General features: G+C 37.0%; 1 protein-coding gene across 2 annotated transcripts; it reads left to right on the top strand.

Annotated features, from left to right (window-relative positions):
- The first annotated feature begins 1,475 nt into the window (after positions 1-1,475).
- LOC107090045 (nuclear transcription factor Y subunit beta-like) lies at positions 1,476-24,624 on the top strand. 2 transcript variants are annotated; one of them, XM_015383205.1, is made up of 7 exons: positions 1,476-2,303; positions 11,850-11,952; positions 13,750-13,812; positions 13,928-14,124; positions 17,360-18,449; positions 23,073-23,211; positions 23,757-24,624. In XM_015383205.1, the coding sequence occupies exons 1-6, from the start codon at positions 2,238-2,240 to the stop codon at positions 23,201-23,203; spliced, it is 1,650 nt and encodes a 549-aa protein (XP_015238691.1). In that variant the 5' UTR covers positions 1,476-2,237; the 3' UTR covers positions 23,204-23,211; positions 23,757-24,624. The 2 variants fall into 2 exon arrangements, with proteins under 2 accessions (XP_015238691.1, XP_015238690.1); XM_015383204.1 differs by having other exon boundaries at positions 13,747-13,812.
- The last annotated feature ends 2,672 nt before the right edge of the window (positions 24,625-27,296 follow it).

Genomic DNA, 27,296 nt, shown 5'->3' with positions numbered 1-27,296 from the left:
TTAATCAGGCACTTGACAACATGAGTGATGAAAGCAGCAGCCAAACTATAAAACCGTCTTAAAAAGTCCTACAGAGAATCCAAAGTAAAAAATGTTTACCCAGCATTTTAATTAGCGTTGCGCCAATGCCATTTTTTGGCCTCGATAGCAATACCCAGTACCTGGCTGCGCAGTATCAGCCGACACCAATACCACACCACTACCATCTGTTTGAAATTGATCTGTGTGTATATATGAAGAACTGCATACTATAATTGCCCACATGGCTTTGTCAAGCTGCTGTCTACCTTTGGAAAGCAGGAAAAGACTAATACAAAGTGAATCCAGTAGAGCTTTTTATTGCCTACCTGGAATGGGTGACAATATTTGAATAAACTTTTGACTCTCAAAATGGTATGGGTGCCCTATTTGTTGATACTCGCCGATACCAATACCACCATTTTAGTGCTGGATCGGGGCCCTGCCCAATACCTGTATCAGTATTGGTGCAACACAAATTTTAATGCACAAATTATATTTTAGACTTACTGTTTATGCTTATATTCTAATATGCATACATTTAACTTAAAGAGCAACTACCATTTTAGCGCATTAGTTTCCTCACACCCAAAAAGGGGGTTCAATAACCTCCTCTTCAAGAGGCCAAAATACCTCCATGCAAACTTGAAGACAGAAGTAAAGACCAACGCTAATGAGGAGAAATATTTGCCAAAAAACTTTTAATATAAAATAATTCAATATGAAATCAAAGCAAGTCTATTTATTGTAGTTTGATTTTCCAGAAAATCATAAGTCCTGAAACTATTTCACATCTCTAGTATATAAACTGTGTTCAACTTTTTGTCCCTTTGGAACATAAGCTTAGTGTTAATTACATACTTGTATAACAATGTATGTAATACAAGTATGTATTTGTATTTTACATTTTTTCTTCTTCTGATTGCTCATTTCATAATTGTGTGTTAGCCAGGAGTGACTGTAACAACAACATTTCTTGAGAGCAGTAACTTATCTAATAATACACATAGGATCCCCATTCTTTGGCAAGTAGGTACCTTAGCTTTAACTCTTATTTTAAGAATAGCTGCATAGGTTACAGTTTTCTTTTTTTAACTTTTTTTTTTTTTTTAACAGTTATAAAATAGAAAATGTCCATCAAGGGAGAGATCAGTGATGTTCTCCAATAAGTTTCCATTTTCAGCATCTGGTGATAATTAAATTGGGGTTTGGCTTGTGCGGTATTAGTAAAAATTGTAGAATTAAAACACATGTCAACTCCTGCTAGCACTAATGGACATTATGTTAAGACACAGCATTTATTTGGACAAGCTGGTCAAAGAAAAGCACTGTCATGGGTTTGCCTTCACTTACTATTTTATTTTGAAATCAACATACTTCCGGTTCTAATTTTATTTCCTCCGCCTGACTTGAATAAAATTTAGGAGGGGAGGACACGCTCCACACTGAAAGCTGCTCAGTACGCAACCAAGGAGGCGAGCTGCGCGGGGCGAGAACAACTTGATGCAACATATCCACGGACGCGGAGAGACACGGCAACAATACGCGTGGAACCGAACATGCATGAAGAAAAACGCTCCAATTAAACACAGATTTTCTTCAGCATTTTAATGAATCCCGGCGGGGCTTGGAGTTCTGTTACATTGCTGGACAAGATTTACGCACCGAGCGCACTTTCAATGTAAAGCCGCGTTTTACGCGCAGGAATGAGAGATTCCACACGTGTTCAGAAATCTGCATTATTCTCTCTCTAAAATGCAATTAAGGAGCAAGTTCTTAAAAACTGATCATCAGTATGATGGCGTTTTTGCATGGAGAAAAAACGGACTAAACACTGTGCCATATGTTGACAAATGCTTTCAGACTGGGGCTGGCTTTTTGGAGCAATCTCTGTTAAACTGAACTTGGATATTGAAGGTATTGACTGTACATTGGCTGGAACACCTGCGCTCTGGACTCACTGACGGAAACCCCTGAGTGAGTTTTCAAAACAACGTCTCATTTCGGACGTCTGTCCTCTGTGTGAGTCACCGTGAGCAAACATTTGGACAAGCAACACTTATTGACTGCGGTGACACGTTTTGGTGAGGGGATATTTAACAGTGCGTGCTTTGCGCCGGTGGCCACAGCGCTGCGCTCCTCGGTGCGGCTGCGGGATTGGACCCCGTGGTGCTAAATGCCCAGCCGGACCCCTGCGGCTCCTCAGGCTGGGCGGAAACATGAAGTCCTGGGTCCTGCTGCTGGCTGCGCTCTTATCGGCCCGTCTGAGGCTCGGTAACGCTGAGGTAAGACCTGAACACAGATGACCTCTAATCGGTGGGGAGACAGCTGGAAACAGACAGGGCCATAGGAAATTATCTGCCAGTATCTTAAGTTAAGTGTGTTAAAGATGGAGAAAGGTATTTGCATTAATACCTTCTGTGTTTTCATTATTTTTATGAAAAAGATCTAAATTTCTGACATAAAATTTTCCCTTTTTTATTTTCTACTTATATGTTTTTTATTAGACATAAAGGTTGAGGTCATGACTTTGAACTAATTCTGCACTAAATATTCAGAATATTCAGACCTGGAAATCTTCACATTTAGTCTAAAATATTTTACAGAGGCAGAACTCAATGTGAAACAGCAGGGGCTCATTAGAAGTTTTTACATTTCTACACAGTCTAATCTGATAGTATATGTATGTATCTTATACATATAAGACAGATCCAATAAAGGGGCCCATAAGGGTTGGAATTATTAAGAATACAGGAGCAGCCAAAAGTAGGAGTGTCCAAACGTCACATAAAGGTCCCCAAGTTGATTCCCCCTATAAAGGGTCTATTTTGGAAAGAAGTCTTGCACAATTTTGGTGGATTGCAATATCAGTTTATGACAGTTAGACTTGTACTCTGTCCTTTTTGTCCATTTATATATATATTCATGTATATATATGCAACTGAAGTTGCATATATATATATATATATATATGCAACTGAAGATCTTTTGTGTGCAGGGAGGATTTTCACTGAAAGATGGAGGGCAATGGTGAGATAGGATCACACTTCTGTGCAGCAGAGTTCAAACGACGATGCCGAAGCTGAAAATTTACTTTTACCATTGCAAGTCGTTACTTGCAATAGTAAAATGTTTCTCGGAATAGGTTCCATTAGAACCTTTTGTACACTTACTTTGTTGGCATTCACTCCAAAACAAAACTCTGTAAATACAAACACAAAAAGCTGCACATCCACAAAACTCAGTTGTCATTAGCTGACAAAATTAAGCTGCATTCTTACTTTGATAAGAGGCAATCATGTCTCTTAATATGTTCTGATTACTGATATCACTTAAGCACTTAAGATAGTCTACAATGCGCTAACATATCCATATTTCCTCTTTTGCATTGATTATCTGTTAATATATACTTTCATCATTGCAGGAAGTGCTTGTAACAAGATATGATTGATCAGCTAATTATCTTTTAGTTTCATTTTTCACAGATTCCAACATTTATTCAGTGACTCTAACACATAAAGAAGAAGAGGATGGTTTTGAAAACAAAAAAAGATATGTTCCTAACCTTTTTAAAACAATCTGGTCGATGGGTTTATAAAGTAGTGGACTTTTTTTTAGCCCTCAATGGCATTAAAAAATGAATAAATAAAGGTTGTGATCTAGTCTAACAATTCCAGACATAAACTGGATTAATGAGCATATTTCTACTCATAAATGGAAAAAAAAAATGTTTTTAATTTGTAAGTAAATCATTAGCATGCCTGATCTGATGCATTTATGGCAGAAGTGGTCCTACTTCCGGTTTAGTTCTTTTTTTTTTTTTACTCTAAATAGACTCCACGTATATCCACTCATTATTCAGCAAGTTTACAGCATTAGGACTTGCTTACTGTCACCGTAGAACATACCTGGAAAGTTAATATGGTTTTAAGAGCCAGAGAGCATCATCTCTCTGCTTCTGTGCATAATCCTGTAACACATTGCTGCCTTTACAATGTTTTGGCAAACAAAAGCAAAGCATGTCTACACATGTGCTAAATATCATACTTTTAAAATCCACTTCAATGTTGCTAGAGTTACACCCATCAAAATATTCACAGCTCATGTTGCAACTCAGTTTATCCTCATTATCTTCTGAAAGAAAGAAAAATAACAACTGATTGGTGACTTTTAAACACTTTGTTTTGTCATGATTGTCTCCACACACAAGCTGGCTGCCGCCTGTTTGCTTGATCCATTTTACATAAGAACAACAACTAATCTGCCAGGGATTTCATGGAGTTTATGCAGTGTGTGTGTATTTCTGTGTTCTTGCATCTGGATGCATGTTCGAGGGTGTATGTGAACATGTTAGATTGACAAATGTGCACATGTTTATGTGTGTGTGTGTGTGTGTGTGTATGTGTCAGGGGTTAGGCCTGCAAACAGCAGATAGAAATGTGCAGTGGCTCCTAACAGCATGTATTTTTTAGGGTCCATATGGTGCCATTTTTAGGGAAAATACTGTCTGCATTAGGTAAACGTTTTGAGTAAGATGAGTTATCTTTGATTAAAAGAAATGAAGTTTTGGATGATTATTGATGGTGAAAATTCAATAAGCTTTTATCAAAAGCTGAATAATTAGATATGTCATGTTTTACCAGATTTTGTACAACGGATTCAGTTTAAAATGAACCTAAGATTATTGCAAAATGTGTCAAAGTGACTTAATAGCTTGAAGGCTTTTAATTTGAAAATTCTACACGTAGAACATTTTAATCATAACGGCTGGTCTCAAAACATGCGTTTGTGTGTGTGTATATATATATATGTATATATATAAATTCAAGGCAGCTGCCACCAAACTGTAGGTGTCATTACTAAGATATACAAATGTCAACGTTTGCATAGCAACATAAAGATAGTACCCTGAAGGTCATACTAATATTTTTTATTTGCTAAAAGATTTTGGATTTAGTTATTCTTGTCATTACTCAGAACTGAGAGGCAGACAGTGGGATGATTAAATTAGTTGTTTATTTAAAACACGGATCTGCGATTCTGTAGTAGCAGAGCGTCTAAAGCAGAAATTTCTGCAGGAGAGAAACAAAGGATAGTGACCACGATAATTTGATGGAGGATTATTGTAAATGTGTGAGTCACTAACCTGGTTTTAGAGTTCAATCCATGGCCTGAGAACGAGGAAGGATCTAGCTGGTGGGTTACCCACAAGATGCGGTGGGCGCCGCCCAGACTGTTCCAGATGCTGAAGCCTGGGAAAACATGCAGGAGTACGAAGCCAATTAAGCAAACCGATTAGAACAGGAACAGGCAGGCTCAGAGGTCCAGGAGTCCAAAGCCAAGTCAGGCACAGATCAGGACAGCAACAGGCAGGCTCAGTGGTTGAGAGTCAGAGCAGGTGAGGATCAGGAAATCAGAAACACCAAGGAACTCTAAAAACACTCTCACCACCCGCTAGAGAGAACAAGATAATTAGGCCCTGATAACTGGAAGCAAGCACCTTAAATAGAGGCATGAGCAGGTGGGTCAGATGAGTGGCGATGAGCAACCGGGCAGAGTTAGACAGGTGAATGAAATGAGCAATTAAGCCAGTCGTGAGTTCCAAGATCATGACAATTCTATAAACTGTTTTTAAGACTATGGAATCAAACTGTAAACTGTTATATCAAAATAAAACGCTCCTATTTGTGGAAATCTTGGCGATAATATGCAGTAGGGCTGAAACTATTTATTGGATTAATCGCGATTAATAGACATTGATTGAAGCAACCCCATTAGAGCAGTACTTGTATTTAGATTCATAAAATAAACTTTTTGCATTTAAGATAAAAAAAACACATTTTCATCTGTCTGTATGCTCTATCCAGAACTCCTCAAGTGGAAAAGTTTTAGCTTCACCTGGTTCAATTTCGTTAAATGTATTTAAGGAACCTTTGCCTATCCAATTATTAATCAATTAATTAAAATAATACACCACAGATTAATCTATTAGCAAAATAATTGTTAGTTGCAGCCCTTATATACAGTGTTTTTACAATTATCTCAATTTCCCTGATAGTTTCTCCATTTGCCAACACATATCGTCCTCGTCATTCGCAGGTTGTGCATGGAGAACCAATCCATCCAGCTGGACACATATGTTGCTGGTACAAAGAGTGTGAATGTAGCACATTTACAATATAATGCTCAACTGAAAATCCCATACATGTGGTGCTTTGTAATAGAAATCTGTAACATGCAGAGATGTTGAAGTGATGATTGTGATTTAATTATAGGTACATTTTCAGCAGCTTTAAAATAAAGGCGGGGCTTTGGGTCAGGAATTTGTTAGACCGTTTTTTTCACCTTTGTTGCCAATTTATTCTAATATACTTTAAAATTTTGGTTTTATATATTATTGATTGATTACTGCTCATGCAAGCAGAAAGAAATATTTCTTATCCAATGTATTTTAACAGTGAACTGGCTAACTTCAGTAAAAGTACTTAAATGCTTTAAAAGTTAACTTTTTCTTTTAATTTGAATTTGTCAATTTCAACCAGCTGACTCTCATAACAAGATAGATGAAGTTCTCTGAGTAAAACAAAATAATTATAATTGTAATTAAGCATAAGTAGCTCAATGACCAGCACCCTTAGTAGGCACATAAAATTACATAATACTGTTAATGGAAAATATAATTTTAGTAGGAAAAAGATTAGTTTGCATAAATTAACATATTTCTTGTTATCCTGATAAACTTGGAATAAAATTTTCATTTCAGGTTTTTTGTTTACTAAAGAAATGACAGAAAGCAGCTGTGGATGAACACCTTTTAGTGTCCAGCTAGTGGGTGACAGCTGTCTTTGAAGGCACAAAGAGAAGAAGAATGTCACCTTGTTTACCCATGAAGTCAGAGCTCATTGTTTTTTTTTTTTTCAGCTCCTCTTTTCTCATTTACTCAGTGCTCTCCTTTGAGCTCCTTTCTTTTTCGGGCCTTCCATCCATCACCCACACCCTCATCTCTTCAGCCAGGGGTGGGACGCAGCATGCGTAGGGGGTGTCTGTTTGCCCTGCTTGCTGCTGTGTGTGATTAAAAAAGTACCCACTGAGCCCAGTGGGTCTTATTTTGTTTCTGTAGTATAGAGTTGGCGGCCCGCCACCAATTTGATAAAAGAAGGCATGTGGCATTGCATCCCAGTGTGATGTGACTCAACCATTACATTGATTCTCAGCTTTTGTTTGTGCTTGCCTTTTCTTGAGATGTTTTATCCTCTGTTTGACAGTGTGTGTGCGTGCTAGCTGTCTGCTGGCCCCTTAATTACATTCCATTACACTTCACCTTTCTCCCTAAACATTCCTCACAACCTTGCTGCCCTCAGGGCTTCCTCCAAGACCAGCGTAGTGTGCATTTAGAAGTAGGTGTATGACCCATATGTACATCATAACATCCTAACAGACGGCCTTTTTGACCTACAGTGTCATCCCGACACTCATGTAGGGCTATGAGCAGAACTGGCTGTACGTTTCTACTTTGCAAATGTGTGTGTTGGATGAAAGCAAAGGGAAAAGGTGTTCCTCTAGAATCACTGTTATTTGTCCAAATCACGTTCTTATTTTAAACCAGTGGTTTGTTATTTGTCCATGCGAGAAACTATTTCCTGAATGTGTGTTCTGCTCTCATTTGAATGGATGTGTGTACGATGTGTGCAGGGACTGTAATAATGGCCGGTTATAGAGGGGAAAAGTGTCTCTTTGTAAGTGTGAATGTGTGTTTATATGCGTGTGGAAGGCTGCCTTGACAAATTGGGCGGACAGTGGTTAAGCATCTGTATGTAAAGGACAAAAACGAGGAGTGTGTGGGTGGGGGGATGTATGTGTGTGTGTTTGCTTAAGTGGGTCAGCCAATGGCTCATGAAAGTCATCCAGGTGTCCTGAGCCATCACCGCCCACTAAGCAGACAGAAAGCAGAGGGAGAAGAAAGCTGGGTGCAGGAAAAGGGAAAAAAAAAAACATGAAATGAATTCAAATACTCAAGGTCAGACACCATAGAAGATAAAGTGGAGTACTTTGAGCTAGGACGTCCAAAGATAGAAATTATGATTAAAACAAGACTTGGATTCCTGTTCTTGCTGTTCTTTGCATAAATTACTACCAAATTTGTAAGCCTCTTGAGCTTTTTTAGATTTTTATAAAGTCCCTTTTAAATGAAGTGGAGGAAGCTACATTTATATGGCAGCTGGTTAAAATGCTAAGTTCTACTGGGCTTGGCAATAGTTCCTAGTGAAACAGTTTAAAGCAGTGGTGTTATAGACCCAATTTACCAGGGGGGCCAGGGTGGGGCCACTTTTTTCTCATTGGGGAAAATTACAAAAGAATAATACAAAAAAAACAAAAAAAAAACACTCAAACAAAACATGGAGATAGTGGATCGCTTTGAATAATGAGTCAACCACATGGCAAAGATCGCAGACACTTATTCTAGAGGATGAAAACTGTGATCCCATCTTAATACAGCTGACGCTTTAATTGAGGTATCTTATATCTTAATGATTTTTAAAGTACAGCTTACCTTAGGTTAAATATAACATTCCAAAAATAAAGTGTTATAAGTATTCAGTATAGTAAAATAAATAGGTATTCAAACCTCTGCCAGAGGTTATTGATAGCAATTGTATATATTATAGTTGTTGGAAATACTAGCAAGATTTTTTTTCATTTTCACCACATTTTAATTTAACATGTATATGGTATAAGATTGAATTTTTTTAGTTTTTTTTTTGTTATTGTTGTTAATCTTAATGCTTTTAGTTATTGACCTGATCTTGAATGAGATGTTTCTTTATTTTGTCACCAGAAAAGGCAAAGTGATCCCAGATGATAATGCGTTTTCTTTGGTGTTCATCAGCTACTTAGTCTAAAGGCAGGACATCCTACTGCCCCCTCCACTGTTTTAAAGCACTCACCTAAAGTTAGTGTTCAGAGTGGGCAGCATGGTTGCCTTGCAGTAAGAAGGTCCTGGGTTCAATTCCTGGCCCAGGGTCTTTCTGAATGAATTTTTCTTGTTCTCGCTGTGCATGCGTAGGTTCTCTCCAGGTACCCCGGCTTCCTCCCACTTTTAAAAAACATGACTGTTAGGTTGGTTTCTCTAAATTGTCCTTAGGTGTGTATCCGTGTTTTTGTCTGTGTTGCCCTGTGCCCTGAAAAGAGTAATACTAACAAGTATTGGTAAAAGGAAAAACCCTTACATTTTACCTGTCCATCTCAGAATATTTAGTTTTATTAAACAAAAAAGAAGGTTTTTGTTGATAAAATCTATTTTACTTCATTTTGAGGTACTGAAGTTGGTTCCACAAATCAAAACACTGTCTGACGTCTTTGTAGAATTGCAATCAGCAGTTTTCACCTGTTTTAGAGCATATAATAATTTTTAATTGGGACTAGTTTCGTAGCCTAATAGTAATTGTAGTAATCACGGTTCATTCTAGTGTGAATAAAATCTAAATTTCACACTCCAAGTACACACGCACACATACGGACTAGAAAAAAGACAGTCAGGAAGAGAGAAGATAGAACTTAAGACGAAACAACCGATAAGAGTGGAGTTAAACAGCGTAGCAGTGTTACTGAAGGGATAGGAAAGACTGGGTATAACACCGCCTCGTTTGAGTGCCTGCCCGGTGCATAACGAGGCAGCAAAGCTGCGAGAGGTTTAGAAGCAACTGTTGCAGCAACGCTGTATTGTAAATGTTACTCATATTGCATTATTGGTAGGGAATAGTATGTCCCTATTGGTCCCTATGCAAACCTACACCCATGGTCCATGATATACCCTGCCGCTCGCCCATAAACTGCCTGAGATTGGCACCGGCTCCATGCAACCCTGATGGAATAATTGGGAGAAGGTGGATGGATGGATGTTTTATAGTTTTAGGACATTTTTTCTAAACTTTTCCATATTAACAGTCAATGTGTAAATTAGATTTAAAACTGCTATAACTGTTACAAACAAGGGTTGCATCTATCTAGATACCATCAACAGGGAGGTGGATGTTGGGAGAAGTTTAAAGAAAAATCTCACATTAGTGTACTTTGTGAGGTAATAAAACTACAACAAAAGGTAGTTAATGGCGGACTATTACATATATTTGTACCTTGGATGGCAGTAACTGTGGAGGCTCAGGAAAGCCAAGGCATAAGTCTAACTGTGCTCATTATAAAATTAGGTATATTTATCAGATTTATATATTTTTTAAAGTAGCTGAGATTTTACTTCAAAGCTCCTTATTAATAAACAGTTTTTCCCCTCCTTCTTTTAGCAATCTTTTTTATTTTGCGGACCAAAAAAGCAGCTGCTGGTTTTACAGCTGCAGCTGTACTTTATGTTTCACTGATGGTTTCATTCAGTTCTATTCAACAACATTTCGCCTCAGAGCCAGTGGAAATATGAATACTGGGAATCTAGATGGCTTGTGTAATACAAAGAAATGATGGTAAATTTAACTTAGTGTACAAGATATGATCTGTATTTATCTTTCAAAAGAATGTGATGGTTGTTCATGTTGGTAAATCTGGTGTGCAAAAAGCAGCACATTAGGATCTCTTCAGCAGTATATGTTCAATTCAACTGAGAATGGAGCGTTCATTAAAATTTTGAATTTTTAGTGAATAACTTTAGAAATGCATAGGGAGAAAAACTTGAGAGCTCTAAAGAACCCATCATTCTTCTCACAGTTATCTTATCACGGTTCAAATGCCTGGCACTCCCTTAAGTTGTTTTGGCATGTTTTTGAAATGTTCCTGTATCAAATGTTTCTCTTAGATGGTATCAACTAACAGCCAACCAAAACAGAACGCATCAAAGAATATCCTCTGCTATCTGCCTCTGATCTCAATTGTGGAACCACAAGTTTTTCTTTGAACATGACAATCTTGGAGTTTTGAATTCTCATTAGATCCGAGTCCATCTCTGTACCTAAATTATGAATGACTAAATACATTTTTAGAAAGGTTTACTGTTCTGATTTGTGACTCTCAAAATATGTTTAGTTTGCAGCTAGTATGCAAAGATGGTAATTAAAAGAAAAAGTAATATATCCAAAAATTGTAAATGCAGAGAGAGAGGGAGAGCATGCTTATAAGGAGGCTAATTTCCTGTGTGAAAGAGGAAGAAACAGGAGGTCTTGTGGGTAAACAGACAGGGAGAGAGTGAGGAAAGCAGCAAACACCAATCAAAACCAGCATTTTCTTTAAAACAGGAAGTGCAACTGGAGCAGGTTTTGACTGAGATCAAATAGAGATACTGAGCCTATAAACTATGGGGACCATAGTTCTTCTGTTTTGTCCTTAAGTCTTCCTTTGCTTCTTTTAGTTTTGCTCCTAGTTTAACAATAATGATGTCATTCACAAAGTTGTTCCTTTAAATTCGATTTTTATTTATACCATAATAGAAATAGTTACCCTGAAAACAGTTTGATTGCCTAATTAGCCACCCTTTGTCAACATGTTGGAACTCAACATAGAGCTGAACAGAAAAGTATGGCTAACATTCTTAGCAATAAGCTCAACCAACCACAAACATACTTTGTTTATATATATTTATATATATATATATATATAAGTGTGAAACAACTGAAACTATGTCTTATATTTTGGGTTCTTTAGAGTAGCCAGCTTTTGATTTTTTGGACTGACTGACCTTCATTTCTTAAAGTAATGATGGCCACTCATCGAACGCAGACTCAAAATATGGACATTGTGACTGATCTGGTTCATTGTGATCTCCAACCTATAACCTATGTTAAGATAAATATTTGTTTCTAAACATCTCACTGGATATCTTGTCTCCACAGGGCGATCCACTCCCTCAGTCACTGGTCAACCTTGTGTGGAACTCTCCCATCTCCTCAGTGGAAGACCTAAAGCTGCTGCTGCAGCAGGAGGCCAGTGCAATAGGTACTAACAGCCAGCCCACACAACTTTCACACACTCACAAACATTAATTAGGTAGACAGGGAGGAGGTAGACTTGGGGGGTTATCCACAGCCACGGATGAAGAGAAATGCACCGTAGGAGAGTGTCAGCATACATACCTAGCATCATAATTTTTTAGCAAGTTATTGGAAAGGTCTTAAGAGAGCATAGTCAGGATTTCCATTTTACAAACTAAAAGACGGAGAAGCAAAAGGCTTCCATCACCAGGTCAATACATAATCCCACTGTTCTGAATTCCTCTAAAGGTTCGAATTATGGATGTGTGTATACAGTGTGCGTCACAGAAAGAATGTAACCATCACTGTCTAAACAAAACCTACACACATGTTGATCGGCAAACAATTTTAAAATTAAACCACAGAGGAACCAAGTCACACATTACATGTATTAATAGACAGGACTTTGATCTCATATCATAGCACATAAATAACACAGTGACATCACAGCCTCCAGAGAAATTAACAAGCAGAGAGAAGGATGCTTGGAAACAGGACATGAGAATGTGACTCATAACCTTTTTGATTTAAAATAGACCTTTCTTCATACAGGGGCTAATACTACTTTTTGTATGATTATTTCTTATTTACAACATTAACTAACCTTATATGTTTATGGCCTGATTACATTTATTTGTCTATAAAATTATCTAGATAGATAGATAGATGGATAGATGTGAATCTACTTTCAGTGTATTATACACTTTTATTGATAGCAGGAGGAAGTAAAATGGCCTTATTTGCCTTAACCACTAGTTAAGCAAACCCTTATCTAACATGTATTAGGGTTAACTAATAAAATCATCTGATAGATCCTCAATTTTCTTCATAACAATAGATGATTGATAAAAATGATTGAAGTAGTTGACTTTTTAAACTTTATTTGCCTTTAGTTGTACTTTGTTTACTTAACTTCCTATATTTACTAACACTATCACTATCAAGTGTTACATTTTAACATATTTACATGCTAGCTGCTAAAAGCTCAGTCTCTGTTAAGTTTTTTGACAGAGGAATTCACTCTTGGGACAGTATTTTTTGCATTTTATAGATATTTATTGTCTGGAACCATGTGTAAACTCTATATTTAACAGCTCTAAACATATTATCCTCATACTGGTACTACATGCTATCTAAAATTAAGAGTGGCAGACATTCAGATGCTTACTTACTGGCATCTGCAGAATTAAGTCAGTCTAATGGCAATGCTTTAAAAAAAGAATAGATTAATTACTTTTAGCTTTTATTTAGATACAGAAAAGTGAGCACATAGCAACCTATGTAAACAAATAGAAACATCCTTTAGCAACAGGCAGCTAATTCAAATTAACAGGCAAGTAAGTTACACCTTCAAGTGAGTTTTAGAAACACACACATTCACACATTGGACAAAGTAGCCAACGTCCCAGATATAATTAGGACTGAGGGGCTACAGTATGAAATCAGAGAATATGTGACCATGCATGAGTTATATTTAACAAGTCATATCTATGTTCAACAGAGCTCTTGACAGCAGTGAGACAAATTGTGTCAGAAAATAGCCTAATTGTTTTAGAGGGGGTACAAAAAAATCTTCCTTTGTGTGTTGAACAATGAGCTGGGCATAAATCTGCCCAACAGGCTGCTCATGTTTTACACACTTGACTTGCTTGTGGTAGAAGTTCTTGCAAGTTTTTCAGCTTCAAATCAAAGGTGTAAACAAAATTAGGGGACCTAACATGCCCTTTTTTTAAAATGTCTTTTTTTTTTTTTTTTTTTAAAGATAAAGAGGACGAGCACCACGATCTTCTAAACCCAACCCATGGTCGATATATTAGAAGTGTTGGTAGGTTTCTATAGCTTCTAATGTCCCCAGTTTTAGTCTTCATTTTTCTCTACATCGTACTTTCATAATTCTTATGCTATTGTTGTTTTTTTTTTTCTCTCTTGTGTCCTAAAAGTGGAACCACAGGTTGCTCAGCAGGCAGTATGTAAAGTCAGAACAGAGGTGATGGAAATAACAAGATCCATGCTGGATCGTAACAACGCTCACTTTATGCTGTGGCCTCCATGTGTGGAAGTGCAGCGATGTTCAGGCTGCTGCAACTCAGATCAGCTGCAGTGTGTTGCCACTGTCACCTCCAGAAGATATCTAAAGGTACACATTCTATCCAGCTGTCTTTAAAATATAAAAACTGCCATGAAACAACAAAAAATGTGTCTATGTATATATAATTAAAACTAAAACTCCTGTCTTATTGTTTTCTGTTCGTGCATGTTTGCTACATTTTATACTGGCTTACTGAGATGCATGTATACAAAGAAGAATATAGGGCTGAAACAATCAGATTAATCCTAATTAATCAATTATTTAAAATAATCATCAACTATTTTGGTAACCGATTAATTGTTAACTGGAGTGTAGAGACTACAACATGCCTTTAGCTGACAGAGCCACCAAATAAGAGCAGTAATATTATTATAATTATAACACATCGTATCAATCTCAATGATGCAGTGGATAACACTGCTGCCTTGCAGCAAGAAGGTTCTGGGTTCGATTCCCGGCCCGTGGTCTCTCTGCATATAGTTTCCATGTTCTCCCGAGCATGCGTGGGTTCTCTCGCGGTACTCCAGCTAAATTCTCCTTAGGTGTGAGTGTGTGCGTGAATGGTTGTTTGTCCTGTTTGTTTCCCTGCAATGGACTGGGTGTACCCTGCTTCTCGGCCGTAGATCCGAAAAATAATCGACATCTTAATAGATTATATTAATAAATAATAGTTGCAGCTCTACTAGAATGTAAAATAAGTTCCTTAGAACATCAAATCCTGTTTTGTTGTGTGTTGCTTTTGCATGTACTTTGTTCTGAATAGTTTGCATTGGAATCAAGAGCTTAGATTTCAATATTTTGCTGAAAAAGAACATGGTACATTTCTTTAATTTCAAAATTGACATTTTTGTGCTCTATATGACTCCAAATGATCAGTTTTCGATACATAGGGAGCGAAAATAATCAAAAAGTAGGACAACTTGCCTAAATTTGAAGAATTTGAAGCACCCTTTATATTGAGTTGATTTAATCCTGATCAGCACAGAAACAGAAGGGGAAACACTGCAAGTTTGTATAAAAGTTATTCTTTTTAATCACTGCTTGGGATGAGCTTGAGGCTGAGAGGACAAAGAAATGTTATATTTTGTGACCAACAGTAAACCTACCATTAAAAATGTTAACCTTTATAGTTATCATCATAGCAAAATTGTGAAATTGCTTTGTGGGAAAATCAGGAAAGAAACAATACTTGTGCAGCAGTGCACAAGTTGGGGCACCAGGTCCTCCTACATACAGAGTCATAATCATCCTTGATTCTTAATGTTACCTTAAACCCAAATGGTTTATGGTAACATTAAGCATTATGGAGCAAATAATTCTAACACTTAATTATGAAGCTTCAGCCTACAGCCCGAGATTTCTACTGCTGATCGAAACTGTATCATCGAGCTGAAACTGTATTAAGGACATCATAAGGACAAAAATGAATAAATAAATAAAGGAAAACAACAGTTCACTTGTTAATCATGAGTGGCCTGCTCTGTTTCTTCGAAGCGGTTGCTAAGCAACCTCCAAATGTTTACTTCTCTTTGCTGGGAAACTCAGCATTAGACAACAATAATGCAGTTTATGTGTAAATTACTACTCATTGCACCAAATTATAGAATTTGCAAGGAGGAAGGCACCTTTCGATCATTTAATGTTTTATATTTTTTCTGACCTAATAGGCCTTTTTAATTCAGCAAGATAGTTTTGTATTTAAAAGCAGTTTGAAATGCAACTGTCTTTGCTCTTTGGAATATTATGCTGGATATTGTTGTCATGAAAACCAGCTGATTTTACAAGACTATTTTCGATTCCTATTAGGACTTTTAAATTGTAATTATATGCTTAGAAGTCTTTTGGCACTTTCTGGCATTACTTTTATTTTCATTTTTTTTGTAAACAGACTTATGACAGATTTCTGTCTAAATTGATCACATAAGGCAAGGGTGGGCAGCTCCAGTTCTCGAGGGCCGCTATATTGACCCTTTTCGATTTGGCCTTGTTCCAACACACATAAACCAAATGGCTGAATTATCTCCTCTCTATGGAGTCAACTTCTCCGGATTCCTGCTAATCATTTAAATTCTTGATTTGCGTGTGTTGGACCAGGGACAGATCTAAAAGTTTCAACATAGTGGCCCTCCAGGACTGGAGTTACTCACTTCTGGTATCAGTCATATAAACAACTAGATGTCACAAGACTGATCAAAGCACTCTGTTGCAGTTTTATGATTTTTCTATAAATGATTAATCTGCTTGCAATGGCAGTTTGAATCAGTCTGTCAGTTGTGTGTTTTGAAACGTTAAGAACAGGAATCTCAGCTTTTCTTTCTTGTGAATGTGAGGAGTAAAACAGGTTCTGACAAGCAGTCTGTTTATTTTAATGGAATCAGATGTTGACAATTAAGTAAGCTTTTAAGTAAGATACACTCTAAATGTTTTTCTATATTCACTAGCCCCTTTATTAGGCAGACCAAGCTACTACCAAGTTGGACCTAAAATATTTATTAACCACCCAAGTAATTGTTAAAAAGATAAAGATGCACAGCCCATTTTGTTTCTGATCCTATCCGTTACCTGGGCTGAGCGTATGAAATGATATCCGATACCAATCCAATTCAACTGTTGAATGAATGAACCATATTTTGCCATGTTCAGTAAATGCTTTAGCCTTGACAAGAATATTGTTAAAAAAGCTAAAAAATTAATACTGATGTAGTTGTACATTATATTATGTGTCAAAGAATAAGCAGCAAAAAGAAAGGAATAACAGTAACATTTAAAGTGCACTGGATTTGACCTCCCAATATCATATTACCAATATCCGATCAAACTAATTAGTCAATACTTGTGCCAAAATCCAACCCAGTTATCAGATTGTAGCTTCTCTAGAAATATGATTTTTAATACATTTCTTAGTGCGTTAGCTGTTTCTAAAAATACTGCGACCAGCCGGGCTGCAAATACAACATTGAAGATGGTGAAGTCACCGTTTTTTTTTTTTTTTTCATTTTTATGCAGAATTTGCTCCTTGGCAAGACGTTTTCACCATGCCCAGATTCCTTGGTTTTTTTCTATTGCTTTGTGGCTGATTGGTTGATTATTGTAATATTGACAAGAAGCTCAACTGACAGATTTACTAAAGGAGTTGACGGATGTAAAGTATTATGCAGCATCTTGAGAAAACTAAAATGTTAGTTTTTGAATTAAACAAATTATTTAATTGAACAATTAAATGCATCATCACATATTTATAAAAAATTGTTTTCTTATTTGGTTATTTATCTGTTTTTTACAGGTGTTAAAGATCCAGTATAAAAACCGGAAATCTCAGTTTGAGAATGTCGTCATCCCAGTGGAAGATCATGTTAGTTGTTCTTGCCAGCGATCTCCTCCATCATCATCGTCTTCTTCCTCATCAGCTGCCTTTGTCTCTCAACCAAACCCTCTTGCACCTCCACCACAAAAACCACCTGCATCCTCCAACCTACCCCTGTCCCCACCCCGCACCCCTCATGCACTTCCACCAAAGACTCAAACTTCCAAGGCGGACCTGCATCGCCTCGATGATCTAAAGCACAATCAGCATCACCACCTTCCACATGAGCGCGATCCGTTGGCGAGACAATGGCAGCAGGGCAGTTACACTCAACTGGTGCGCTGGACGCAGCCTAGAGTGCATCAAGCCCCCACACATGTGCACACTGGAGTGCACCACACAACGGCAGGGTTTCAAAGCTTGGTGGGTACCAGGCCGTCTGAGGCAACGGCAAAGCACACCATTATGGGAAGCCCACAACAAGTCGGACATGGAAGCGGCTTAGACAAGAGCCAGGAGGAGACTGGTGAGGAAATCCCCCATCATGATCATGAACAGCGGCAACAGCAATTGTTAAAGCACCAGCAAAGGCAGGAGCATCAATATCTTCCACACCCACCCTACCCACAACAATACACCCCTGGAGATGAGGACCAGGAGCTAAGGGCGCAGTATCTGCTTCATGCTCCCCAGTCAGACAGTTCTCTTTCAAAGGTCAGCATAACACAGGCCCCCAAGACAGTACAAGATCCTACATTTTTCACATCTGTTACTCAAAAAGACTCAATAACCAACCAAAAATATACAAAGGAAATTCCTCACGAACTCATAGAGACCAAAGGAGATGGTCAAAAAGAGGGGACTGAGATGTTAGCTAAAAGCAGGACCTCATCTCAGACAGAGACAACCAATCACAAGCAAGAGAAAGACTCTAATCTGAATGAGGAGACTGGCCATTTAACAGAGCAGGAGAGGAGACAGAGGCTGCTGGAGATAGTACAGAGTGAGCCGGAAAAAACGCCTGTTCTGCATGCTCACCAAAGACCAAAACCAACAACATTTAATTCAGGTAAAACTTCTGTGTTATTGAATATAATTGAAACACTTGTGGTGTTTTTGTTTTGAATGTCTTACTTACTTAGCACATAGCTGGGGAAAATTCAAACATAAGCCACAACAATGTGAGACTGAGAAAGTAACATCTTGACTTATCGGGTCATTTATGACTAATCACATGTTGTGATAACAGACACACTCATTGTAATAACACTGCATGATATATTGCATGTTTTATGATGTGAAAGAAAATGATGCATGCTTTGTTCACAAATGTCACTTATAATGGGAAAAAAAAGCCTTTCCATCAGACATACCATTCTACATGTTGAACAAAAAAATCTATTTTGATTTGATCTGACCACCACATCCCCCTGCTTCCCTCTTGCCGTGTCCACTGAATAGCATTTTTAAACTTTGTTTTAATAATGGATTTCATTTTGCAACTCTTCCATAACGGGTTGATTTGTGGAAAAATCAAGCCAGGGCAGTCCTCTGAAATGTTTGAAACTAAGGACAAAAATAAAAAGTCCTTATTAAGATGGTGACTTGCATAGGAAGCTGGTGGCAATGATTTATGTTGTTTTTTTATGTAGAGGCATCAGATCAAAAAATGGTAAATACAAATACATGTTTTTATTTATTTTATTTGAGTCAGAACATAATTAGAAATGATCTATAGTATAGGTGCATGACTGATTAGTTTTGAACCAAATGTTCATAACTTGTTTTCAGTCAGATATGCTCTGGCAGAGTCATCCATAGGTGTGCTTCTCTGACTGACGCCACCATTTGGCTTAATTTAGTTCTACATCTTTGATCATCACAGTCCCCTCTTGATGATGCTCTGGTGCTTATTCCGCTGTAATGTTTTTTATTGCTAAAACTATTTAAAGAAGGAGAGGTAAGCCCATTTAGTACTTTGAAAATATCCATGCAGGAACATATGATAACTTTTAAAATCTAAAAGTTGACACTTTCGTAAAATGTTACATTAATGATAGTTTATAGGCTTTCCATCTAAAACAATAAAGGTTTTCCTAGACAAAGATTTTAGGAGCTTCATTTTGCTATCAGTTGTCTGAGACCAGGTAAAACAGTAGTTTAAAGGTATAGTGGAGGATTTTCGCAAATTTTTTAAAAGACCCGCCCTCTCCACTTTAAAAAAAAAATGCACATGCACAACCCTGTACCGGCTCCCAATAGGGAACGCCTATTAAACGTGTGCGAGAGCGTGCACGAGCCCATTTCTCCTCGTGCACGCTCTGTTTAAAAGTTGCATCACTCATACAAGCTTACTTTCCAAAATAAGATTTGCAATTTTTCCACTGTCAGAATCACCACCGGTAAGTTAAAATGAGGAGGAGAAGGTATCACCAGAATGATTGACAATTAGGAGGACCACTTATTTTGATAATCCAACTGGAAAAGAAACATCCTTCACTATACCTTTAATTGTCATACTATCGTAATAGTCCAAATAAGCCTTTGCCACATCTACAGTTCCGTAGACATGGCCTTATGTGTTTAACAGTTTGATAGGCTAAATTTAAATGATTTCGGAAATTTTATTTACTTGGTCTCTAAAGACTTGACATGAATCAAAGACTACCCCAGAATACTTAAAGATGTCTACAACTTGTAAGCATTCTCCATTCACCAAAACAGTCGTTTTTCACCACCTGTTGACAAGAACATACCAAGTTGTTTCGTTTGTATTAAGATGAAGGCAGGGGTTTTACGGCCGTTGAGACGATGGCACCATCGCTCCAGATGTAACTGAAGAAGCCTCACATTTTTTTCTTAGTTGAATATGCATATAGTTGAATATGTATATTTTTTTAGACATTGAGAAGGTTGTTAAAATATACATTAAATAAGAAGAGCCCTGTTGCTGGCTTAGTTGTTAGGCCTCTGTTTTATTTACAGACACAATTGCCTCAATAAATACTAGATTAATCCTGGTTTTTCTTTTCTTTAAAACAAAAAATTAAGCAACGAAATAATAAAAAAACTTGCAATCATACTTAGTTGCACCCTGCTGGGCGGCATCATTAATGATGTGATTCTCCTCCGACATTGAGGAAGAATAACTGCGTAACTGTATCCAGCAGATAGCTATCTTATTTTACTCAATGGGTTAAAAATCTATCATTAATTTGAACTATTCAGGTAACAAACTATTCTGTAAAAAACGATTAGGGGGGGAAACTTGGTCATGGTATTGGATGCTTTCTCCCTCTCTCCTCTTTCTCCTTCCTTTCCGTTCCTTTTTGAAATCCAGACTTTGGGGCACTGCATTTTTCAGCCACAGAAGTTTTTACCACACTGTTACTTATTTACACATTTTATTGTTAATTTCCTTCTTCCGTTATCACTATGTCAAATGACGTGCACGTGTCATTTAAGCTCCGGTACGAGCAAACTCCCGTAGACAGACTGGGAGACCTGATGCGATGCAGCCAGTAGCAACCCGAGGATTAAACAATTTTTTGCAATTTCAGGGGAGGGGGGTGTTAATAAATTCATGCTTTGTTTCACTGTTTATGGCTGAAAAATGGGGGAGAACATGAAGAAAAATGTATTTTACTGTTGGATTTTCTTTTTACATTTGAAGACTATCGTGGGACAAATCATTTCTTCTTCTTTGTGCCCTGCCTCAGTCAAGGGCCCTTAGAATCATCCTAACTTTCCCCCCCAATATGGCGCCCCTGGGTTTATCTCTTGTAATTTTCCAATGTTGATGGCATTATACCTTGTTTTATTGATAACTTGACCACATGTGGAAATGGACTTGCAAAGGCATCTTTGTATAACTTTATTAAAGGATTGATTAATTGACTTAATTGATCTCACAGTGGAGAAATGTACTCGTTATATCAGCTGAATAGTCAAAAAGAAGAAGGTGCCAAATATATATATTCACAGACTAAACGTATCTTTGGCGCTTGAGTTTTTTATAGTTGATATTATTCTTAAAACATTAGAAATTGATATTTTATTGACATTGTATCAGTGGAATGTCTGAAGATTTTAATTTCTGTGTCATCTCTTCAGCTGAGTTCTTAAAAAAGTAATTAAAGCCATAAACAATGACATTTAATTCATTAGTTATAGTATTGTTTGTGTGAAGCTTTGTATCCCATTAATGTTAAAAAATATTTGCTTTTCAAGTTATCTATAAAAAAGCGGAAAATAAACAAAACACCGTCGTTTTTTATATGCAGAGTACGAATTGCCATATCGTCATTATCATAATGAAAAAGAGTAGCTCATCAAATCTCACTGAATAGGTTTTTCACTGATTGTTTTAAGCAAGTTACTTCCCTAATTTAACACTGGTATTGAATATCTGTTAGACATTAGATTAAAATCTTAGTTTGTGACACAACTCACTCATTTAGTTTATCTAGCCAGATGAAGTGTTCTCTACATGGTTGAATAAACAACTACACAACGGCTTATCCAACGACTTGCCCAAATTTTGTTCTGCTTTCAAAGCTCAGACTCAAACCTGAATGTAAGCACAGTCTCAGGTTAGCAGGTTTTATCTCCCTTTAGGGCATGGTTGGTGAAATTTCAAAATAAGCATTCATTCCTCCCCTGTTTTCTCTTTTTTATTTTAATTTTTTCACTTATCTTTTGCAAAACTTAAAGAAAAGCTGGTTGTCAAGACATGTCAGGGCAATGTTGCTTTACACAAAGGATTTCTCAAGATGGTTTAAAGTGAAAGTTTAAAGTGAATCATGCATTTGGAATTACTTCTTGAGAAATCCTATATGCACGATTTACTTTATTCAATTCACTTATTTCGCTTTAAACCAACTTGTTCTTCAGGATTTTGCTAGCTGCCTTTCTCTTTAACGTGCCGTTAATTTGCATTTTTTATTTGTTATTGGCAGCTGTTGATGTGGTACTGGGCAAATACCTATCTACACCTCAGCTCCCTTTTGTAAGAGACTGGATGAATGATGCTTTACTGAAGTGCTTTGACTGCTCAGTCTGACTGAAACAGAGCTATTCTATTTAATTTCATTCACCATTTTAAAAGTCTTAAAATTCATACATCTTATTTGCTTTCATGTTCATTTACTATGTCAATAGTAAATTGTTTGTTTTTAGTCTTAAAATGTAAATATAACAATCTTTTATTTATTAATGATTTACTATGAATGGCTCACTGTATCCATAGAGTACATATATATGGTTTGATGGATGACATCTTTTTATAACAAAGACCATTAGAGTTAAAAAGGAATCTTTAATAGCCATTAAATTAGTTGGGAGCCAAAAATGTGTAATTCTGGGGTTTTTCAGTAAGATACTACTGAACATAAGGCCAAATACACACTTGCAGTAGCAATCAAATCAGTCTTCTTCAACCATCCCAGTTCCCTCACAAAAAGGGTTGAACTGAAGAGAAGAGAATGTAAAACTCTTGAAATGAAATTACACAGGAGAAGACATCGGTTTTCAATAAATATGGAGGACTTTTCAGTCTGATGTACTGTATTATACTCTTTATTCAATGTCAGTGAAGGATTCAGATTTTAGCTTTTAAAGCTCCTTTAAAACAAATTACCATTTATTTATATGTCATGAGAAGATGTGACTAATCCTGTCCTTTTTTCTGCAGTTCTTTCCACGGTAGCGCCGATGTCAACAGCAGGTCGTCAGGTACCGTTCCGACCTGCCTTTCCTCGTCGCCGAAAAAGAAAACACCGCAAACGTATCAGCAAAGCTGCTATGAGGGCTATGATCATGTAGAGATGAAGGTATGAAATGTAGAAAACGTACAGCAATTAAAGAATATGTTTTTGTTTGTTACTTGCTCATATTTCCGATATACAGTCCATACCTATTTTCTTTTTATTTATCTTTTTAGATAAGATAGTTTATTAGATTTGGATAACATTGTTAAATCATACCAGAAATCTAGGGAAAGATTTTACATTCTTGTGTGAATAATCGATGTACTGTTTGAATGCTGACTGTATTAATTGATACTTTAAAATGCTGGAGACATTTGTATTTTTCAAAAATATATGGTAGAGTCAGTTGCTGATGGGCAAAAGCTATTTAAAACTGTGGACAAGAAGTGTGGAAAACATAATTTAAAGTTAATTAGTTAGTCCTTAGAAAAAGTAAACTCAATCTAAATATGTATCAGTAGTTCAAAGATGTGCAAAATCTGGAGTTTAAAAATAGACTACATCATTATTTTTGGTTCATCTCTTAAAATGTTAAGTACCAGAGAGTGAAAAAAATGGAATAACTAAGTTTGCATGCTCAAAATGTTCCTCTTTTCTTTCTCCAACAGGAAGTGGTGCTGCACAATAAAATATTCTGAAACACTTCTCCACCTGACGATAGAGATGACGGAGTTGTTTCCTGAAGGCAGAGCTGCTGTTTTAAGTAATCTGCCCTGCAGAAAGTCACCTTTCCAACTCTGTAGATGCTACCCTGTATCCATCTGTTTGGATGTAATAAGTGCAATCTCAAACTAAGAGAGACTTTGACACACTAAACACTGGTTTTGTGTCATTTAAAGCACAAGTGGAACTAAATGAGGATTATTTGAAAACTGCTTAAAGAAAGCAAGACAAGATGCAGCTGTTGACTGGCTACTTTTAACATATTGCTTTCTGCTCAGAATGGACATTGAATTGCTTTTGGGCTCAACATGGAGTTTGAAATATAACAGACCAGTAGAACTGGATTTCTACACTGGGATGGTGACTGGAAACTGTAACCTCCAGCTTGGCCTCAGTGCCAAAGATGACTGTTTCGCTTAAATGTTTGAGTTTAACATAATGTAACACTGGAGTAGTCGCACACTGATCATAGTACACTGACTTTAAATACTACTATGTACTGTAGTTAAATGTACAAGAAAATATCAGTAACCATTCTTTACTACTGCCTGACAAAATGAAATGGAATAATAACAAAACGCCTGCTTTAATAACATGTTATGAATATCCAGAAGTCTTAAAGACATGGCTTTTAGAGACTGTTGTGAGCCAGTTATAGATAAAGCTACACTGTAAAAAAAAAAACTTATAAGAAAACAATTTCCTGGTGAAAGAGAAAAAAAAAAGTATTTCTTAAGTTATTAAAAAAATTGAGGATATGAAGTCCTATGTTTATCAAGTGTGATTATTGTTGCAGACATGTAATGTTATATTTGGGTGTACAACTGTAATGAATGTTATTTTTCATAGAAAATAAAAAAAGAAAGTTCAAGGAATACTGTAGTGTTTTTTTTTTTTTTGTATTTGTTTTTTTGTGAAGGTTTGTGGAAATGAGGAAAAGGCAAGCACTAATGATTCAAGCTCATGTACTGTTATGCTTACATTAGTTCACTTACTTTGCACATTAGATTCATCATGTTGCACCAAGATGTGAAGCAAAAAAGGGATCAGCCAAGTTTCTGGTTGCTATAGGCACTCATGGATGGACATGTCAACAGAGGAGTATCAAATGCTTGAAAAGGAGGCAGAGAGGGAGGGTGTCAGTCAGGAATGATGAGATGATGAATGACTGAGAGGGTGAGAGCATACTAAGGGTCCTAACGCGGGTCCCAAGACATGACAGAGAAATTATGAGACCTGATCCACATAAAGCTGGAAAACATAAGTTTTAGGTTTTAATTATACTCAATGTGTTTGTCAGACTTTTAAAATAATTTACAAACCAGTCCCTCAATTCAATCTGAGCTAATGCTTATAGCTAATACTGATTTAAAAATATAGTTTTTAAATCAACGTGTTTGATGGTGGTATGTGGGTTTAAAGGGCACTAAACTAGGAAGGTGGCAGGCAAGCACAAAAGAATTTGTAGCTTTTATAAAACCAAAAATTGTGAACTTGAATAGGGAAACCAAGCAACAAGATCAAGATAGTGTGCAACAGATGAATCCAGAAAGAAGTTAATTAAAAAAAACTGGAGGAGTAGAAGCTGAGGAGCAGGGCTAGATGGAACAAGGCAGAAGTAACATTCGTTTACTGGAATGTGTCATGACTTTTATGGAAGCATGCCTGTTGAATCTAAGGGAAATTTAGAAATTCATACGGAGTGAATTCAAAGGAAACAAGAGCTTCAGGGAAATTAAAACATGGGAAAAAAGTAAGTTTAACCAAAAAACTAAGGTGAATGAATCACATAAACTTAAGATGAAAAAAAAAATAATAACACGAAACAAAAACTAAATATCAAAATGATTAACTATTCTCCAAGTCTAAAGGATTAAGATATGGTCAAGCTTTAATGTTAAATCACATAAACATATTTTTATTCCATGAATCTGGTAACTAAAGCATGATAATATTGTTTAAAAAATATGTTTTAGAATAAAGAAGTGCAATTCAAACCATGTCTCCATGTTTTAAAAAATGTGTTCTAAAATTCTGAGGATTGGTGAATGAATGCAATTCAACTGTATTGTCAATGCACTGTCACATGTACAGAGGAAGGAAATGAACTCTCTGCATTTAACCCCTCCCCTTGGTGAGCAGTGGGCTACCAATGTGACGCGCCTGTGGAGCAGTGTGGGGTTAAAGGAATAGTACACCCAAAACATGATTAGCCTTCATTTTCTCCTCACCCCCATGCTGAACAACACTCTGGAGTACTTTTTTGATATCTCAAATGCATCTGGAGATCTGGGATGCTTCTTGCTGTCTGCTGATATTCAAATAATGGAGGTCTATTTTGCCCGAGACAGAAAGGTCCATAAAAGTCCACAAAAAACGTGTCAATATTCCTCCATACTGCTCGTCCAATGTATTCCAAGTGTCCTGAGTGGGTAGCATCCAGCGTCTGCTCTGCCGATAATGCAAGCGTAGAAGAAGAAATGTGCTGTTTACCTGTGCAAAGAAAGAAACAACGAAAGAAAAATGTCTGAGGACTTCAGTGTTGAGGAAGAGCATGAGTTCTTTGCCGAGCTGAATGCGCACTTTCATCCAGTTTGGTCTGCCGCGGTTTCCGTAGCGTCGTGAACGTGCGGGCGCGCGCTTTCAGGAAATCCTATACACTACTGTTTATGCTCTAAAAACATTCTAAATGACTTCGTTTCGAGTAAATTCTGGATGCTACCCACTCAGGACACTTGGAATACATTGGACGAGCAGTATGGAGGAATATTGACACGTTTTTGTGGACTTTTATGGACCTTTCTGTCTCGGTCACCATAGACCTCCATTATTTGAATGTCAGCAGACAGCAAGAAGTCTCCCACATCTCCAGATGCATTTGAGATATCAAAAAAGTACTCAAGAGTGTTGTTCAGCTTGGGGGTGAGTAGAAAATGAAGGCTAATCATGTTTTGGGTGTACTATTCCTTTAAGGGTCTTGCTCAGGGACCCAGAGTGTGTGGGACTTGAACTCAGAACCTCCTAGGCTGAAGCACAATGCTCTAACCACTAGGCCGGAAAACCTTATCCTAAACATGTTGGGGGAAAAAAAAAACATTTTCATGCAAACATTAGGCATAATTACTGACATATAAATGTTTAATATGTATCATTTAGTACATTAGTTTGCAAACGGGTATGAAGAAGATTTTCAATTATACCCCTGAACCTTTCCATAGTCTAAAACGGGTCACCAACGTAGTGCCCACAGGTACCAAAGCCCTGAAGGACCACATGGGGTGCCCTCTCCATCTTCTAACAAACAGCACAACTGAGCAGTGGGCTAAGTTTGAAATGTTTTTAAATCTGTTGTTCTTCTATCAGTTCAATGGTAGCTCTTCCAATGATTTAGTACCCATGAAGTACCTCTAAGCCTTGTAATGGTTGATAATCCCTTTTAGTGAGCAAATACATTTGTACATTGTTCAAGTCCATTTGAAGAAATA

This window comes from Cyprinodon variegatus, unplaced genomic scaffold (assembly GCF_000732505.1).
Source record: "Cyprinodon variegatus isolate N-32 unplaced genomic scaffold, C_variegatus-1.0 Scaffold278, whole genome shotgun sequence".
NCBI classification, from domain to species: Eukaryota; Metazoa; Chordata; class Actinopteri; order Cyprinodontiformes; family Cyprinodontidae; genus Cyprinodon; species Cyprinodon variegatus.
Note: the sequence above shows the minus strand (reverse complement) of the source record. Positions and strands in the feature narration are given on the sequence as shown.